This window comes from Nycticebus coucang, chromosome 4 (genome assembly GCF_027406575.1).
Source record: "Nycticebus coucang isolate mNycCou1 chromosome 4, mNycCou1.pri, whole genome shotgun sequence".
Lineage (NCBI taxonomy): Eukaryota > Metazoa > Chordata > Mammalia > Primates > Lorisidae > Nycticebus > Nycticebus coucang.
The window spans coordinates 30696130-30714682 of record NC_069783.1 but is presented as its reverse complement, the minus strand read 5'-3'; the positions used below and the strand labels follow the sequence as shown (position 1 = coordinate 30714682).

At 34.6% G+C, this 18553-nt stretch overlaps 1 protein-coding gene across 9 annotated transcripts in view; it reads right to left on the bottom strand.

The window, feature by feature from the left end:
• BIRC6 (baculoviral IAP repeat containing 6) overlaps nt 1-18553 on the bottom strand; it is a 275055-nt gene that overhangs the window by 103370 nt on the left and 153132 nt on the right. For all 9 annotated transcript variants that reach the window (XR_008379509.1, XM_053588024.1, XM_053588027.1 and 6 more), the window contains exons 47-57: nt 18280-18455; nt 17244-17340; nt 16939-17133; nt 15414-15614; nt 12433-12712; nt 11157-11413; nt 10802-10910; nt 7319-7540; nt 5272-6052; nt 3497-3640; nt 2929-3058 (exon numbers count right to left, since the gene is read on the bottom strand). Coding sequence is in view for 8 of the 9 variants with exons in the window: in XM_053588024.1 (XP_053443999.1) it covers nt 2929-3058; nt 3497-3640; nt 5272-6052; nt 7319-7540; nt 10802-10910; nt 11157-11413; nt 12433-12712; nt 15414-15614; nt 16939-17133; nt 17244-17340; nt 18280-18455 (2592 nt within the window). In the remaining variant the exon portion in view is untranslated. The remainder of the gene's footprint in view (nt 1-2928; nt 3059-3496; nt 3641-5271; nt 6053-7318; nt 7541-10801; nt 10911-11156; nt 11414-12432; nt 12713-15413; nt 15615-16938; nt 17134-17243; nt 17341-18279; nt 18456-18553) is intronic.

Below are 18553 nucleotides of genomic sequence, written 5' to 3'. Positions count from 1 at the left end.
TTCCTGACGGAGTACTCAGAAGAAGACAGCCTCAGTAATGACATCAAACTGGACTCAGTCCTGCGCTTTCAAATAGCCTATTTCTATTCTAATAGAGTACCTGTTCAAAATTAAGTTCATTAAAATTAAAAATTTAATTCCTTAGTCTCATTTCATGTGCTCAAAAGTTACTGAACTAGACAACATAGGTTTATAAAAATTTCCCTTCTCACAGTAAGTTTCGTCTTAGATTAACAGCTGCTCTGATCCTACCTAATAATAAGGCTTAAAAGATCCCAAAGCAACAACTGTTTTTAAATAACAAAACTACATGTCAGCAAAAAAAATTAAAATATTTATCAGAACACAAAATCATCCACTACCTCCAAAAACGAAATTCACTGTCTGCAATCCAATTGAATTTTCCAGGCAAAGAAGCAAGAACATATAATTCATAAAGAGGAGAAAAATAACACAGACTAATATGTTCAAGAAAGAAGAAGAAAGCATATACACTTTAAGTAAGGAGAAAGAAACAGTAAAATAAAACAGAACAAAAAAATTCTTTGGGAGGCTAAGGCAGGAAGATTGCCGAATCCAGTTGCTGTGAGCTAGGCTGAGGCCAAGGTACTCCAGCTTAGGCAACAGAAAGAGACTCTATCTCAAAAAATTAAAATTAAAAAATTAAACTTCTAACAGATTTGACTTTGAAGCAGAACAGATGATATGGAGGACATACCACAAGAAATTATCCAACATTTTAAAACAGAGGGAAAAAAAATTACTGAGGAAAAAAAGGAACAGAACTTTGGAGCCTGTGAAGCATCTTCAAGTGCCATAATATATGACTAATTGTAATCACAAAAGGGGAGAGGGTGAGACAAAATATTTAAAGAATTGCTAAGAATGTCCAAACCTGATGAAATTCATAAACTCACAGATTCAAGATAAGAACTGCAATCATAAATATGAAGAAGAAACAAGGCATATAATCAAAATGCTTAAAACCAGTGACAGAAATGTATACAAGCAAAAATATTGACTCATATACTTTATTATTGAGAAGTTACAGAAAGTGGATAAAATTAATAATTACATTTAAATTCGTTTTTGTACACGTTTATATTATGTAAACATACATGTAAGGATATACGATGGCTAGAGATCATAAAGCTACTAAAAGAACCAAAGCACTGCTAAGTGGAGGTTAAATTCAACACGTTTTGATGTGATACCCTTTCAAAGCATTTTTTTTACTTTTAGGCAATAAAGAGAATTTGGCATTTTAAATGAGATGTTTGAAAATAGCATTCTTTCGGGCGGCGCCTGTGGCTCAGTCGGTAAGGCGCCGGCCCCATATACCGAGGGTGGTGGGTTCAAACCCGACCCCGGCTGAACTGCAACCAAAAAAAAAAAAAAAAAAAAAAAGAAAAGAAAATAGCATTCTTTCACAGTATATAGATCAATAAAAATCTTAAAATGTTCTGTTTTATTTCAAATTAAATGCATGGAATATCAATAACTGAACTTCTGAGTCCTCTGTTTCTTTCATTGACCTAATTTATTTTTATTTCTCATTTTTCTTCATCATATGGAATGAACAACTTCAGGGCTATGATGGAAAATGCTTCTTAAAATCAAATTTATAAAAAAGTTAACAGATAAGGTGGCATTTTCAAATAAACACTTTTTAAACATGATTTAATAGTATGCTAACTACATGTTGTGTATCTTGTAAAAAGGCAGGAAAGAACTATGACTTTATGTGTATACTTGTGTTAGATATGATGACTGAGAACTGGAAAAGGAACTTTCCTACCTACAGTGATCATATCCACTCACATGGTTTAACTTACCATCTATCTGTGGTAACAATTCCTAAATCTCTTCAACTCCATCTTTTTAATTGAGCTTTAGATTTGTATTTTCAGCTGTTTTTCCTTCAGTTCTTAGCTCTCCTTAAAAACTGAGGTTCCCCTCTTATATACAGAGATAGAAATATGTCTTTTGTATATTTATGCTACAATGCAAATATTTACACTTCAAGTTTATTTCAGAATCTGACAACATACATATGACCACATCTACCTTAAGGGGAAGAAGGTGTGTCTTGTTCACTTTTACATCTTTAGGACAAATTACAGTGCCTGACATATTACAGATGCTCAATGAATTCATTCATCAATTAACTAGGATTTCTCATAAGAAATAACTCAAACTATCTAAAGTTGTTATACATTCTGTCATCGAAACTTGGTTTTTCTTTAATAACCTATATATTGTTTAAAGGCTCCATCTTAGTGAGGCATAGTACCTCAAGCCTTCAGTCCTAGCAACTTGGAAAACTAAGGGAGGAAGATCACTTAAGCTCAGAATCCAAGGCAGCAAGCAGCGAGCTAAGAGGACACCACTGCACTCCAATCTGGGCAGCAGTGAGATCCCATCTCAAAAAAAATATCATCCTATAAATGGAGGAAAGAAACCTAGGGGGAAATATTCTCTCTGTTTTCTTCCCTGACTCCAATAAACAACGAGGTGATCAGTCCATTCTACCTACTCCACTTACCTACTCTCAACTACTGACCCCCCCCATTTAGTAAATATCCATTAATTAAAATCCTGTCATCCAACCAAATACCCTGCATTTCAACTACTATGAAATGACCAGTTAAGTTTATTATGGCAAATGACTTCCAATGGCTATCCATATTTCTAGCTGTCCATTTTGTAATTAATACACACTAACACATATTCTACCAAAAAAATTATTATAAATGCTTGCAAGTATTGTACATTTTGCCCACTTGACTAAAGCTTCTTATACTTCAAACTGTACCCATGTCTTAATCTTTTCTAGTTAATAAATAGTAGTCAAATAAGCGATTCAGTAAAACTCTATATACCTCTAACACAAAGTTAAAGAAAAATTTATATTTAAATAAGACTTGCCTGACACTCTGTCAAGAACATCTGACAGTGTTGTTGAGACTGGCAGATGAAGAGTACGGAACTTGTGGCCTGCTCCATACATCGGGTGCTGGATGACATGGCTAGTAGCATTAATTCTACCCTTATACAACTGAAAATCAAGAAATCAAAAAAATCAAGGAATCACTTTCTAGAACATGTATCATTACAAAACAACTACAAAGAATACAAGATTTAAAAAGTCAATAAAGCATACAAAATGTGGTTTATGTTACAGATTTCTTTAAACGTAGCATGTTTGACACATGATTTGTTGGTCATCTTTTGCATTAGCAATATTATGGTTAATGTTCTTTCATTCTGTCCCAAACCAAATTATAATACTTAGGGCAAGACATAACTATGTTTTAAGCGTGTGTGGGGTGGGGGGGGGATCATCCTAATGAGATTTTCAAGTCCTGTCATTAAGTAGAAAGGTCATTCTGGTTTCAGGTTGCTATATTAGAAGGTAGAAGAACATAAGAGATAAGAAATTATAGACTCTATTTATACACAGCTAATCATTAAGATATAAGTGTTAAAAACTCACTGGACAGGGGGACTGAAGAAACATTGTCACTTTCTCATCTTCTAGCATCAACTGTAAAAATAATCTTCGTATAAATCCTGAAATGTTCCCAGATGTTGGAAGGTTCCCTCTCTGAGGAGAGGTCTGAAATAGTTCACAAAGAACCTAGCAAGACAAGAGATATAAAAAGTTAAATGCCAAATTCATTTCCAGCTTTTTTCTTTCAAAAATCAACAAATTAAAAATGTAGATTAATAAGAATATTTTAACACACCATTCAAATCAGCAATAAAGAACAAATTATTTCATCTTAAGGTATATGAATATAGAGGCAGATAAAAAGTTAAAAGCATAACAAATATTCTGTGGGTAAATTGCTACTATAGGGTTTTCACATAATGAGTACCTAACATAACCAACTTAATTTTTAACTTTAGTCAGTATCAAAGTACTTACCCCCCAAAAAATATGAAAAAATATATTAAAATCCTAGAACAGAGCCCTAATAAAAACTAAAAGATAAGTAGGCCATGGGATACTTATCTCTTATTTAACTAAGAGATACATAACTAAGAGAGATATTTAACTAAGCCACGGGATACAAATTGTCAAAAGTTTCTATCACAACTGTGGTTCAAGTTGTTAACTTATGATTTACTTTTTTTTCTTTTTGGGAGACAGAATTTCATTATGTCGCCTTTCGGTAGAGTGCCATGGCAGTACAGTTCACAGCAACCTGAAACTCCTGGGCTTAGCGATTCCCTTGTTTCAGCCTTGAAAGTAGCTGGGACTACAGGTGCCTGCCACAACGCCTGGCTATTTTTTTGTTGTAATTGTCATTGTGGTTTAACAGGCCCCAGCCAGGTTCAAACCTGCCAGCCTTGGTGTATGTGGCTGGAGCCCTAACCACTAAGCAACAGGCGCCAAGCCTATGCATTTACTTTTAATTAGGAACATTTAACAGAGAGCTATTCTCCCAATAAGTAATACTACAGGCAGTAAAATTATTCAGCTTTTGTTCTTAAAAGTTAAATCATTCAATATTTTATAAAAACTGTGATGGCTACCCTTCCAAATATTAATAACATTTGACCTGAACGAGCACTATCAAATAAGGGAAAGAAAAAAGAAGTTGACAACTATTTATTAGTATCTACCATTAAAATACTTAATCCTCTCAAAAAATCTGTGAGGTAGGAATTGCTAGCCTCACTGTTATCAATTAAACTACTTACCAGATTTGGATCACAACAGCTAGAAAGCAACTAGAACTACTCTTCAAAAAATTCTGCCTTTCAAGGTTTTTTGCCACATAGACTCAATACAATACACCATCTTCTACATTTTAAAATGTGATTTATCTGTGGCCTCCTATCCGAAACCTACTATAATTCTAATGTCTACGTAAGGTGAAGCAAATCACAACTGATGGCAAAGTGCTCCCATCAAAATGCAATGCCTTAATGCAGATACAGCACTCAATGGCCACTGTCAAGTGGTCAATCATTTTAGCATTCTCATGGGCTTGTTCTTTTTATTTGTGGGAGTTTTACAAAAAGAGAGGAGTAAAGCATATATAGCTAAAATCCCAATATATCTGTCCATCATCTCATCATAAAGAATAACTTATTTACGTGACAGCATAAATAAAGAGGTAAGAACAGATTAACTGTGGTTTAAATTCAGATCTTAAGCACTCTAAATCTTACCATCACCTGGCCCTTATACATGACTCCCTTACCTAATTCCACTAACTATATGACAGCATATTAAGGTAAGAATTTTTCTTCTCTTACCTGTGCCATCAGCTTTTGATTATTAGGGTGGCATGAAATACACTGCAAAAAGAATGCAACAGTTGCATTCTCAATTGCTGTGCGCTGCTGAGTAGTCAATCCTGTTGTAACAGCCGAAGAGAGAGAAATTGATCTTGCACTAGTCTGCTGTACGCTTAAATTATGTCCTCCAGAAGTGGACCCAGAGTGACACAATAAAAACAGAAGTGCTGTCCATAATGGGTTGACTTCAGAACCGCCAAGCCAATCTTTCATAATGTGACTATTGCCAACCTCTGTCAAAAACCTAAGAATAGGAGCAACCAGGTCTGCCGTGATAGGCATCTTACTACATTGTTGTGGAACGTGATGTCGCCTGAGCTTGTCCTGGGAAACATCTATAGGCTGAGCAATGCTTTCTGAGCAAGAAATGTGACTAAAGCAGAAACCAGCCAGACTTCTCACAAGAAGAGAAGGCAAACCTGACTCTAGTAACTGTTTAATAGCTTCTGGAGACTGAGAAGAGGAAGCAAGGGTTGACAAATGTGATTCGGTTAGTGCCAGAGGGGCTTGTGCATTTTTTGAGTCATCTGTTAAAGATGAACTAAGATCCTGCTTTTTGCTATCATCGGTCATGGATAGTCTGTGGTGACACTGCACTGGAGGAGGGGTAATTCCCATCCAGCCCATGAGCAAAGAAAAGTAATTTGGGTGTATGTGACACATCGAGCAAAGGAGACTATCAACAGCTTTCTTCAAAACCATACTGCAGGGAAGAGACATGGACCAATTAAAAAGTAACCTAGAAAAATAAAAAATACCATGTTAATAATACAATTTTTTAAAGAAAAAAACTCATTTCAAATCTAGTAGAACCACTTCCCTACAATGACCACTCACCTTAAGTTGACCTAATTTTCACAGACTGGACATGCACCAAGTGTGCATGCAGCACGGCAGGTCTAGTTCCTTAAGGTGACCACCTCTGTACAGTGACCAGTTTGTTACAGACCTTTGGGTGGTAACGAGTACAGTACAGTACAGAGCTCTTACTGTATTTCTAGTAAAGATCAATTTATACTCTGCAAAGTTACTCGATATTACATAATATAATAACTGAAATTTAAGATTTCAGAAAGACTGCTTATAATATATATATTATTTAAGAATTTAGGTAAATTGGGAGTTGGGTTAGACTTGCAAATTAGTCCAAAAAACAAAGCAACCAATACTAAAACATTTCTACTATTGTATTTGTGACCTTAAAAAGTCATGTAAAAAAAACAACAGACCCATTAGCCTCAGGGCTGTATATAATATTCTGCTACAGACACACCAGTAACCAAACAATAAGTTCATCAAAGCCTTAGCTGAATATGATGAAGAAATGTGGATAAATGTACACTAAAGTAGTCAAAAGGACATTCTAGAGATAGTCTTTCAACATTTCTAGCTGTACTTTTCCTCCACAGTTTTACATTACAGATAAAGGAATCTAGTGAATAAACCAGCAACTGAGAATAACAAAGTATAGGAATACCTACCCTGAACATTTCGGTATTAGGTAAGAAACACAAGTGGCGCTGCTAATACATCTCCTTAAAACATGAGGGCAAACTGCATTTGTATGACATTTCCTTTCAGTAGTATACCTGATTAGATTTACTGCATTCAAAATATATTTTTTTTTAATTTGTTTTTATTTATTTATTTATTTAAAAGAGACAGTCTCTCTTTGTCACCCTTGGTAGAATGCCATAGCGTTACAGCTCACAGCAACCTCCAGTTCCTGGGCTTTGGCGATTCTCTTGCCACAGCCTCCTGAGCAGCTGGGACTACAGGCACCTGCCACAATGCCCAGCTATTTTTTTGTTGCAATTTGGCCGGGGCCGTGTTTGAACCCATCACCCTTGGTATGTGGGGCCAGCGCCCTACTCATTGAGCCATAGGAACTGCCCCATTCAAAATATTTTTATCTAAATAAACATACAAAACATCGTTTTATCAAGTGAACACCTAAAGTGATCTAGTACTAGGGGGAAGAAAGGATTTTACAAATCATACTTACTCAAAGAGCTCTCGGTCCAGCAGTGCTGGTAAATCATACTCTACAAGCAGTTCATAACTATGCCACAGAATTGCTGCTACACAGTGCAAATGAGAAGGAGAGGGCATCAGAAGACCATACTCTATTGTTGAAGAGTGAGGGCACACATAGTTCATCCTGCCACTTCTCTTCATGGCAGCCACTCTTGCAGAATCACTGACCCATTTTAACAAGGCCTGAATTCTTAAAAGAAGGAAATGGATTCAAATAACCAACTACAGTAAAACCAGCATGCAATACAGATAAATGCAATCTTTGCATATTAAATAGTTTTTATGAGAAAAATGTACTTCTTTTTAGAGACAGAGTCTCAGTTTGTCACCCTTGGCAGAGTGCTGTAGCATCACAGCTCACAGCAACCTGCAGTTCTTGGGCTTATGTGATTCTCCTGCCTCAACTTACCGAGTAGCTGGAACTACAGGCGCCTGCCACAACGCCTGGCTACTTTTTTGTTGCAGTTTGGCTGGGGCCGGGTTTGAACCCGCCACCCTCAGTATATGGGGCCGGTGCCCTACCCACTGAGCCACAGGCACTGCCTGAGAAAAATATACTTCTTATTCTTGATCATTTTAGCATAAATATGGACTAAAGGGAATTTATTCCAAATTTATAACCAGAGACATGGTAGTCTCAATTCCAGTTTTCCAATTTACATACCAATGTTAACCAATCAAAAGGCCACAATTATGAACTAATAACTCACCAAATAAGGACTGATTCCTTGTTACCTTATTTATAAGAAAATGTATAAATTTCAAGACTAAAGGGGTACACATATTAACAAACTCACACTCTTCTAAATTTTCTCTCATCTTACAGCAAATCCATACAACCTAGAGCAATGATCTGCAGCTAATTCCTTAATGTAGGAAGTGTCACATCCCTGGACCCCTAGCAGTAAATACTAACAGCAGGTACCCATCCCTATTCATTGTGACAACAGAAAATAGCCTCAACATACACAAATAGTTTTTCAAGTAACAAACTACTCCCAAACCACTGGAGCAGAGGACTTGTAAAATACATCCACTTTGAACCATTAGATGGGAGCAAAAAAATTTTTAAAGCAATAATGTTTTAGAGTTAGTATAAAAAAAATCCCAAAATATTAGATAAGATTTAATAGCAAATTCTTAAAGCACTGTCTATATTTGATTTACTTCCTTTGAAATTTCTAGATTGGGCATAAGATTCTTTGCTTCAGGGTAGAAAAAGTGGCAGTAGAAAGGTACATAATACTAACTGATGTCTTTCTCTACCCCGAAGGACTGAAAGGTTAAGATTCTTAAACTTTCTATTTTATATGAGAGGAAATAAAGACAATTCAGAGAAAGAGAAGGAGGATAGGGCATAAGGGAAAAGAAATGCTTTCTTAGCCATGACAAGCAACAACCTTGTCATTAATGTGAGTTCTAAAAATAAACATTCATGTTTTGGAAAGTATTATGCTGAGAAAATAAATTAAGCTTTATTTCCTTCTCATAAAGAAAATACCCATAAAATATTTAAAAATTAAATAAGAGATTTTAAGCAATGTTTTCTGGAAACATTTTTTGCAGTTTTTGGCTGGGGCTGGGTTTGAACCCACCACCTCCAGCATATGGGGCTGGTGCCCTACTCCTTTGAGCCACAGGCGCCTCCCTGGAAAAATATTTAACACTGATTTTTAAAATATGTTTTACCTCCTGTTACTCAAGATTGGCACAAACTGTTAATTAGTTTGTCAAAAAGTACTTCAATTTATTTTTAAATGTATATAGTTATCATATAGTTTATATAAAGCTAAAAAGAACCAGCTTATATAACATTGCAGGCCAGGCACAGTGGCTCACTCCTATAATCTTAGCACTCTGGGAGGCTAAGGTAGGTAGATTGCCTGAGCTCAGGAGTTCCAGACCAGCCTTAGCAAGAGTGAGACACAACCACTACTACAAACAGAAAAACCATCCAGCCTCTATGGCAGGCACCTACAGTCCTAACTACTTGGGAAGCTAAGGTAAGAAAATCACTTGAGCCTAACAGTTTGATGTTGCTGTGAGCTATGATGCCATAGCGCTCTACTCAAAGTGACAGAGTGAGACATTGAAAAAGTCTTCAAAAAAAAAAAAAAGCAGCCTACATAACATTGCAGAGATATGCTAAAAACAAATTTACAGTGCTAACAATGTAGTTTAAACACTTTTAATCAAGAGAAGATGGAAGTAATTAGTCTAAAAAGTAAAAGTCATTACATTGTTTATGAATAATTTTTCACTAGAATGCCTTCACTGCCTGACAGTACTTTCCATATTCACAAGTCTAACTCCCTCCTTAGTGGGTGACACTGCTCTCTTCCTAACCCTGGGGGCACAAAGCAGGACTTAATTAACTTACTCCTTTTCATTGTTAGCAGCATGCTAGCCATAGAGCAGCTATTAAGGAAATAACTATAAAATGACTAAGCACTCACCAAAACATTAATAATTCCAATCATTTACAAAGAAGGAAATAATTCTTAGTATAAAATTATTCAAATAATCACATATTCTATAAATTATATTCTGCTAACATAGGAGACCACATTCAAACCAGAGAATGCCAAAGATTTGCTCAAAAATATACCAATAAAAATATGTTTTCAAAAATACTTCGGAGTTCTCATCATTTATTATTATATATATATTTTTTGAGACAGAGTCTTATCATGTGGCCCTCAGTACAGTGCTGTGGCATCACAGCTCATAGCAACATCAAACTCTTGGGCTTCAGTGATTGTCTTGCCTCAGCCTCCCAAGTAGCTGTCCGCCACAACAGCGGCTAGGGAGTTCTCATCATTTTGAAATAAAAGACTACACAGTAAAAATATATTAGCAAACTCATCAAAATTATCTCAACATCAAAATCACTAAATATTTACCTGAAGCATTCAGGTATCATTTACTTGGTATAATATTATTTCATTTTGTGCAAGGAAGCATGAAAAAGAGGGTACGGGGCTTAATTTAAAGCTAGGAGTGAATATTATAAACAATTAATAGCAAGTAATCATTAAGAACAAACATTATTATCATTATCAAAACAATCCAAGTACCAACTTTGGATACAACACTCCTCTATTCACATACATTTAGTAAATAGTACCTAAGAAAATGTGATTATGATCCCATCACCTCATAAGGATGCTAATAGCTCACTTAAAAATGTTGTATTCTTTTCCATTCTCAAAAGTAGTATTAAGAAATCTAAGGTCATATTTGCTTAAAATGTCAAAATATGTCCAAAATGTATACCTAATGTTCATGAAACTCTGCAGAGGTTGCATCAAGTGAGGAATATGTGTAAACATAACATGTAAGAGTACTGTGTTAGCTGTTGTAAGAGTACCTGTGGAGACAGTGTAAGTAGCATTCACTACAGTGTGCTTGTGTGTGTGTGTAAGCTTAAATGAAAAACGAGATCATATACCTGTCTTTTGTTCCAGGATCCTGAGTTGTTCCAAGCTGGTAAAGAATGTCTATTGTAGAGTCCGAAGAAAGTCCATTCAGTCTTCCAAAAAGTAAAGGGCTATTTAAATCTTGCAACAAAGAATCAAAAGAGAAAGTTTGCTGAATAAGCAAATTGGGGATGGGAAGATTTGTTTAATATAATTACTCATTAAAAATAAGTCTACTATAAACTTCTACCAACAAGAAACAACAAATTTCGAAAATAATAAAGCCATAAGGGAAATTAATTTCCGAGACAGAGGTAATCATAAAAGAACTCAACTGCTATTACTTTGGAGACATGTAAAAATTAAAATATCAAAGTTAATTATCACCTGTAGGATCACTGCCTGATGCGGCACAATTCCTCAGGAGAATGTCTATAAGCTTCAGGCCAATTCTAGTGGACTGCAGTCCTATCTTTACAAGCACAACCTCAATGTTGGGTGAATGCATTCCACAATACGGTGACATCAATAAAGCGGCACAAGTCTGTAGCAGGTTAGCAGTAGGTGCAGCCGCACTTGCCATCATTCCTTCCAGATCACTTATATGAGTAAGGCAGTGATGTAATAACCGTAACCACCCAATGCTGAAATACACAACACAAAAGGACTTACACAGTAAATGTAAGTAGCTCAATTTATCTTGGGGCAGAAAACAACTTTTAAACATCAGCAGAGAGTGTTTCATAAATAGTATTAACCAATCTAAAAATCATGTTTTTAGAGTGCTGCAAAATCAATAAACACAAAGTTTCCCCTATAACCACATAAAAAGGCTTAAGTGTTCACAGTATTTAGAAACTGTAAGCTTGCTCATTTTTATTAAATGAGCTAGGAATCTGTTTTTAAACATATTTATGTATATAAATACAAACTATTACTATAATAAATTTGTAAAACTATAAAGTCTTAGCACTTTTCGAAGAAGAAAAAAATCTGTTTTTTAAAGACATGCAGTCTTGCCAATTTGCTCACGCACCAACTTCGGAACTCAAGCTATCTTCCCTATCCAGTAGGTAAAACTGCAAGTGTGAACCATGACACAGTGAACCATTTCACTGTGTTACCCAAATTAGTCTCGATCTCCTGGCCTCAAGTGGATCCTTTGCCTCAGCCTCCGAAGTAGCTGTAACTACAGGCACAAGCAATAAAACCCATCTATAAAAGTACCAACTATCAAAATTAAACAGAAAAATATTGATTAAAGGATATATTCAAGTTTTTGTTTTTTGGTTCAGATATAATACTTTTAACTAGCATTTAGGATTTTACCATATAAGACGAGGTGTCTCTGTTTCTAAGGTCAGTTTGGTATGGTTCAAATGAACTCCTGGTTATAGGGATTTGGAAACCCCTATAATAGATTACGATCAAAACAAATAGTATCTAACCCACATGTAGTATGGATCATCTCAAAGATCAAATACACACAAATCTCAATTTTAATCAGCCTCAAGGTTATGCTTCCACTAAATTGTCTCTATTATACCAAATAAAATTATGTTGATAACCTATAGAACAAAGCATTTCCTACAAAAAAACCAGAATGAGTAATTCAAGAAAAACACAGACACTGCTTTTTTTAAGAATGAGAAATAAAACATACCTTGTTTTGGATACCTGATCTTCAGACGGAAGAAAAGGATTATTTACTGTTGCTGAAGAAGTGGTACCAAAAGCGGTGAGGCCCAATAATTTAATCTGTGAGAGGCCTAACGTGCTGGCATCTCGCGGACGATGTAGTCTAAGGCAAACAGCAGAAGCTACTTCGGCTTTCACAAGTTGAATTTTTATGTAGGTGAGGCCGCTTGTGACAACAGGAGTGGACAAAGGTAGCATATTTACTCCATCTGCACTTACTTCAATGGACACTGAGGATGGGCAGGCTATAGAAAGAGAAAATTGAACTATCACACACACAAAAAAATTGAACTAGGTGTCATGGTCTAATTAAAAAAAAACCCTGTAAAACAGCACCTTTCAGTTACCTTCATTATGAACTTGTACAAAGAAAATTTATGTACTGGATCATACCCTGCAAATGACTTTCATCATAATTAATTTTGGAACTACTTTCCAATATAAAATACATAATACACAATATAATAAAAATTATAAACATTCTAACACAATATAATAAAAATTATAAACATTCTAACATTCAACTAAAAATCAGTTAATTAAGAACATGCAATCCACTTACATGTGATGTTCCCCAAGGAAAAAACCAGTCAATTAGGCAATTATTTTAACACTTCTACTTTATCAAAGTTACCATAAATAACATGAAACTATGGTTAATCTTATAATTTACTTTTTAAAATAATTTGAGAGAGAAAGTTGTAATAAAAAAAGGTTTTTCCCACTAGGCATGCTGGCTCATGCCTGTGATCTTAGCACTCTGAAAAGTTGAGATGGGAGGACTGCAAGGCCAGGAGCTCAAGACCAGCTTAAGAGCAAGAGAGAGAGACCCCATTTCCACAAAAAAATAGAGAAATTAGCTAGGAGTTCCTGTAGTTCTAAGTACACAGGAGGATGGCTTAAGCCCAGTCATTTTAGATTATAATGAGCTATGATGATGCCACGGCACTGTAGCCCAGGTGACACAGAGAGAGACTGTCTCAAAAAAAAAAAAAAACGAATAAATAAAATAAAATACACCACGGCACTCTACCCAGGGCAACAACTTGAGACTCTGAAGAAGTGGTACCAAAAGCGGTGAGGCCCAATAATTTAATGTTAATGTTCTAACATCTTAATGATCTCACAATATTTAGAAAACAGCAGGATACTGAGTCTATTGGCAACTTGAAAAATATTTACTGCTGCCTACTTCTTTATATTCATATGATGAATGGAAACTAAAGTAATGACAACAAATCTAACAATCATTCTTGAATGACTTAGCGGAAAAGAAAGTTCAATATATTCTTTGCCTTTAAAATAATCATCTTTATTCTAAGATATATATTATCTAACACCTTTATGAATTAGAAATAAGAAAATTATATGTTTGCTCTCATATCAAAATAAATAAATAAATAAATAATAGTAACAAAATTAAAAAAATAAAATAAAAGTTTTTACGCCAACTGATCACTTCACTACCATATTGCAATGTTTTTAAATGAGTTTAGAAATTGCTTTTACTTCTAATCTCCTGTTTCCCTTTCAAATGACCCAAACATCAACGAGATTTTTCTAAAAATCAATTCTTGCTAAAATTTAAGAAGTAATCGATGAAGTTAACAATTGGCAGCTACTACAGGAAAAATTGTTTGTTCATAACATAACATACAAGCCCATATAGTAAATATATCCATTAACTAAAACAACATTTAAAATTTGGTTTTAATTTTAACGGTAAAATCAGGAAGTAACCTTTACTGTACTCCAACTATATGGCAGGTTTGCAGTGAGAACTACGTAAGTCACATCAGTTTTTAAATTTAATCTTAAAAATCTTTTGAGAAAAGTATCCACATTTTACACGAGAAGACAGAAAATGTGATTAAGCAATCCACATTCCTACAAGAACAAAGGAGACATCCTATATTCAAGCCCACATTTGATTCTAAAGACTGTTAAATCCACCATAGCATAACAGACCAATTTCTGCTCTAATCCAACAACCAAACTTTTAAATCAAGTACATTCAAATAGGTACAACCTACACCACAACGGAGTTATTCCCTCTATAATATGCTTCCTGTATCACCCCTAGTGCAAAATCTAGGAATACTTCAAAAACTACCATCTACATGAACCCTTCCCCTTTGCCTTCCATATCAATCTCTTCCTCATTTAGAATGTTCTCTGTTGACTTATACTTTGTACTTTATTTTTTGATCTCCTAAAACACTCTCTACCTTTACATTAGTCATACCTGTTTTTAATCTAAGTAATGAGGATTCCACAATTAAGATATAACAGTTTAATCTTGCAAATAAGTAGAGAAAATTTATTCTTGCAAATATGCCAGAAATCTACAGAATTGCATACAACTCTTCATCTAATTATTGGGTGACATTTGATACCAGAGAGAATCAATGAACATAAATGTAACAATTGCAACAATTCAGTAAAAGTTATAATAAAATTTGGTGACCATCAAAAATATAAAATATTTCCCATTCTTTATGAATACTTGAAATAGTGTTTGCTCTTAATCTAGAACTTATTTTCTAAAATTATTTTTAATTATTTAAATTACCAATGCTGATTTCCTATTACAGGGCTAGGATTGAGGACTAAGCTAGACAAACCAATTTAACCATAGTGAGTAAATAAACTCATTTCAGCTTAACACCTTAGCTTAAAAAATTTGGGAGAAGAGGAAAGCAAAGTAATATATTACTGGAATAAAAAACCAAACCAGCCTATTTATTCGAAGATAACAGCTATGTCATTTCATTTCATGGGAAATGACTTGGTAGTGTTACATATTCCACTAAAAATAATTCAAAAATTACACAATCTGGTAATCATAACAAAGTATATCACCACTTGCTAAATATTTTTCTCATTTTCAAATATCTCTAAATGGTACTTTATTTTTAAAATGCTTCTTTATAGAATATTACTCACTTGCAAGAGATGCAAGATGAGGCTGGATATGTATCTCTTTAAGGAGCACTGCTGCAGGAAGGTGAATGGTAAGATCGCACCAGGCCTCCTCTGGCAGAAAGATGTAGGACCAGGCAGCAGAGCGAGCTCTTCTATGAGGGGGTGTAGCCTGCAAAAGCACTTCAGCTGGCTGGGCAGTAGGACTGCTAGATGTGATTGTACCTAGAGATGGTATTTTCAATAAAATAAGAACTTGTAAAAGAAATGCAATAAAGCATTAAGAACTATTCAAATCATAATTAAAATAGAAAAACTGGCTGAATACATGAACATTTGATGCTATTAATTAATGTTCTAACATCTTAATGATCTCACAATATTTAGAAAACAGCAGGATATTGAGTCTATTGGCAACTTGAAAAATATTTACTGCTGCCTACTTCTTTATATTCATATGATAAATGGAAACTAAAGTAATGACAACAAATCTAACAATCATTCTTGAATGACTTAGCGGAAAAGAAAGTTCAATATATTCTTTGCCTTTAAAATAATCATCTTTATTCTAAGATATATATTATCTAACACCTTTATGAATTAGAAATAAGAAAATTATATTCAAAAAACTATATAGACTGGAAAAAGGATTAAATACCTAATTTCAAACATTTTCTACAGATAGTACCACTTAAGAAAGAACAAATCGGCTTAGTGCCTGTAGCAGTGAGTAGGGTGCCAGCCTCATACACCAAGTCTGGCGTGCTCAAGCCCTGCCCAGACCAGCTAAACAACAATGACAAATGCAACCAAAAAACAGCCGGGTGTTGTGGCGGGCACCTGTAGTCCCAGCTACTTGGGAGGCTGAGGCAAAAGAATCGCTTAACCCCAGCAATCAAAGGTTGCTGTGAGCTGTGACACCACAGAACTCTACTGAGGGTGACATAGTGAGACTCGGTCTCAAAAAACAAACAAAAATTAAAAAAAAAGAAAAAAAGAAAAAAAAATTCTTCCAAATGATTAGTATTTAAGGTGAAACTGACATAATAATCCCTAGTTTAGTCTCAGTGCCAGCCACATGCACCGAGGCTGGTGGGTTTCAGCCAAGCCCGGGCCAGCTAAACAATGACAACTGCAACAAAAAAATAACTGGGCGTTGTGGCAGGCGCCTGGAATCCCATCTACTTGGGAGACTGAGGCAAGAGAATCACTTAAGCCCAATAGTTTGAGGTTGCTGTGAGCTGTGATGCCACAGCACTCTACCGAGGGCAACATAGTGCCTCAAAAATAAATGAATTAATTAAATAAAAAGAATCTCTAGTTGAATTGTGTTTCTATTAAAACTTAGAAATAAAAGGAAACTATATTGCTAAAGAACTGTTTAAACGTTCTTTCTAATCAGTAGAATGTTTTGACATCCATTACCACTAAATTCAACAGTTTATAATTGAAACAGTTTACCATCACCAACTCACTTCAACAACTGGTTTTGCTTCATAGTAGCAATAAGGTAATTCATACTAGTAAGATTTAATAACACTTTTCTTACCCAGGGGTGCAAAGTTATGGATCCCTTCTGCATTGTCAGGTTCAGAAGCCAGTATTCTTGTTTTCAAAGTGCTGTCAACAGCTTTATTTGGACCAGAATCAAGAAATTTCATAATAGTTGATACCATACTTCTTGCAGTGTTAACAATAGCCCTTGTACTAGTAACCATATTGTTGCATATGAGTTGAACACCACCTAAATTTACAAAGAATATGAAAGGAAAACTATGTTAGGATGGATGCTTGCTTCAACATCACACTATTCCATGGTCATACTTAAGTAAGAGTTTTGGAATTTTAACTTACCCATATCATGGAATGCTTTCAAGGCATCACTAGTATCCAATACTCTCAGAATGAACCACAATAATGGCTCAGATAACTGACAAGTAGCAAGAGAGCCCTAAAAAATTAAATATGCATTTTTTTTGATTTTCATCTTCCTATGAATAAGGCAATTAAAATTCTTAGTACATGTACAGTTAATTTTTATAAATTCAGTCTGCCAGAATACCTAAGAAATCTTACCTGGACCAGAAAGGACATACCTCCTCTCTGAACTCAGAGCAGTTTTTAAAAGCATTATCATTTTTTACATTATTATCATCAGTTTTTATATTAATGTGTATTTGTTTTCTGCTAGACACTGATTTCATTTAAAAAATTTGGACTTTCTCAAATATTTTTATACTTTCCAATGGAGAAAAAAATACATTCAACAAATATGTAAACAAATGGTAATTAAATAGACTCTAAGAAATTATTTCAAAATCTACATTTCAAAATGGTAAATGGACTACAAAGTCTATAGCATAATCAAACAGGTTCTTATAATTTCATTTTTAAAGAAGAAATACAAAAGCAAAAATTCCTACCCTATTTTTCTTTTTAAATTATAGTAATCCCTTTGATCTGAAAGAAATCTAAATATATACAACATAAATTTGAAAAACACTCATATTAAATGTTCTTAACATCTATGTAAAACATCTTGGCATTCTCCTGTGCTATTTTGAGAGAAAAGGAAGAACTACTTCTTGGGATTATAGAAAGAAATATAAAATTTAAGAACACATTGAATGCTTTATTCTTGTATTACTGTGGTCATTTTTGAAAATAATCACTTTAAGGAAACTTTACTCTGTAACTTTCATTAGTAATTCATGGCCCCTACTCAATGATGCTCTTCATTGTTCAACATAGACTAATTTAAATTGCACATGATCTTTTGGCCGCCCTGTATAATATGAATACAATTATTTTTGTTTGTTCTACATATAATTCTCTACCTGGGCTGCCAGAAGTCTTTAAATTACTGCAGCTATTTCTGGCTTGCACTTACTTGTCTGCCCATATATCCACAGGCCATGTAGGTTAAAATTGGCTGCAGCATCATGTGGACTGTAGAAGCTTTTTTACTAAGGGTTGTCAATATGGTGAATAATCCATCCCCAACTGAAATGGCATCTAATCCACCATGAAAATTTTCATGTTTAGTGAGATGTAATCCACTTGCCCCTAATAAAAATAAAAGATTACACATTTTTAAAAAGTAATAATAATCAAAATAGACTATACATTTTTTCTAAAACCACTAAAGAATGAGTATATATCAT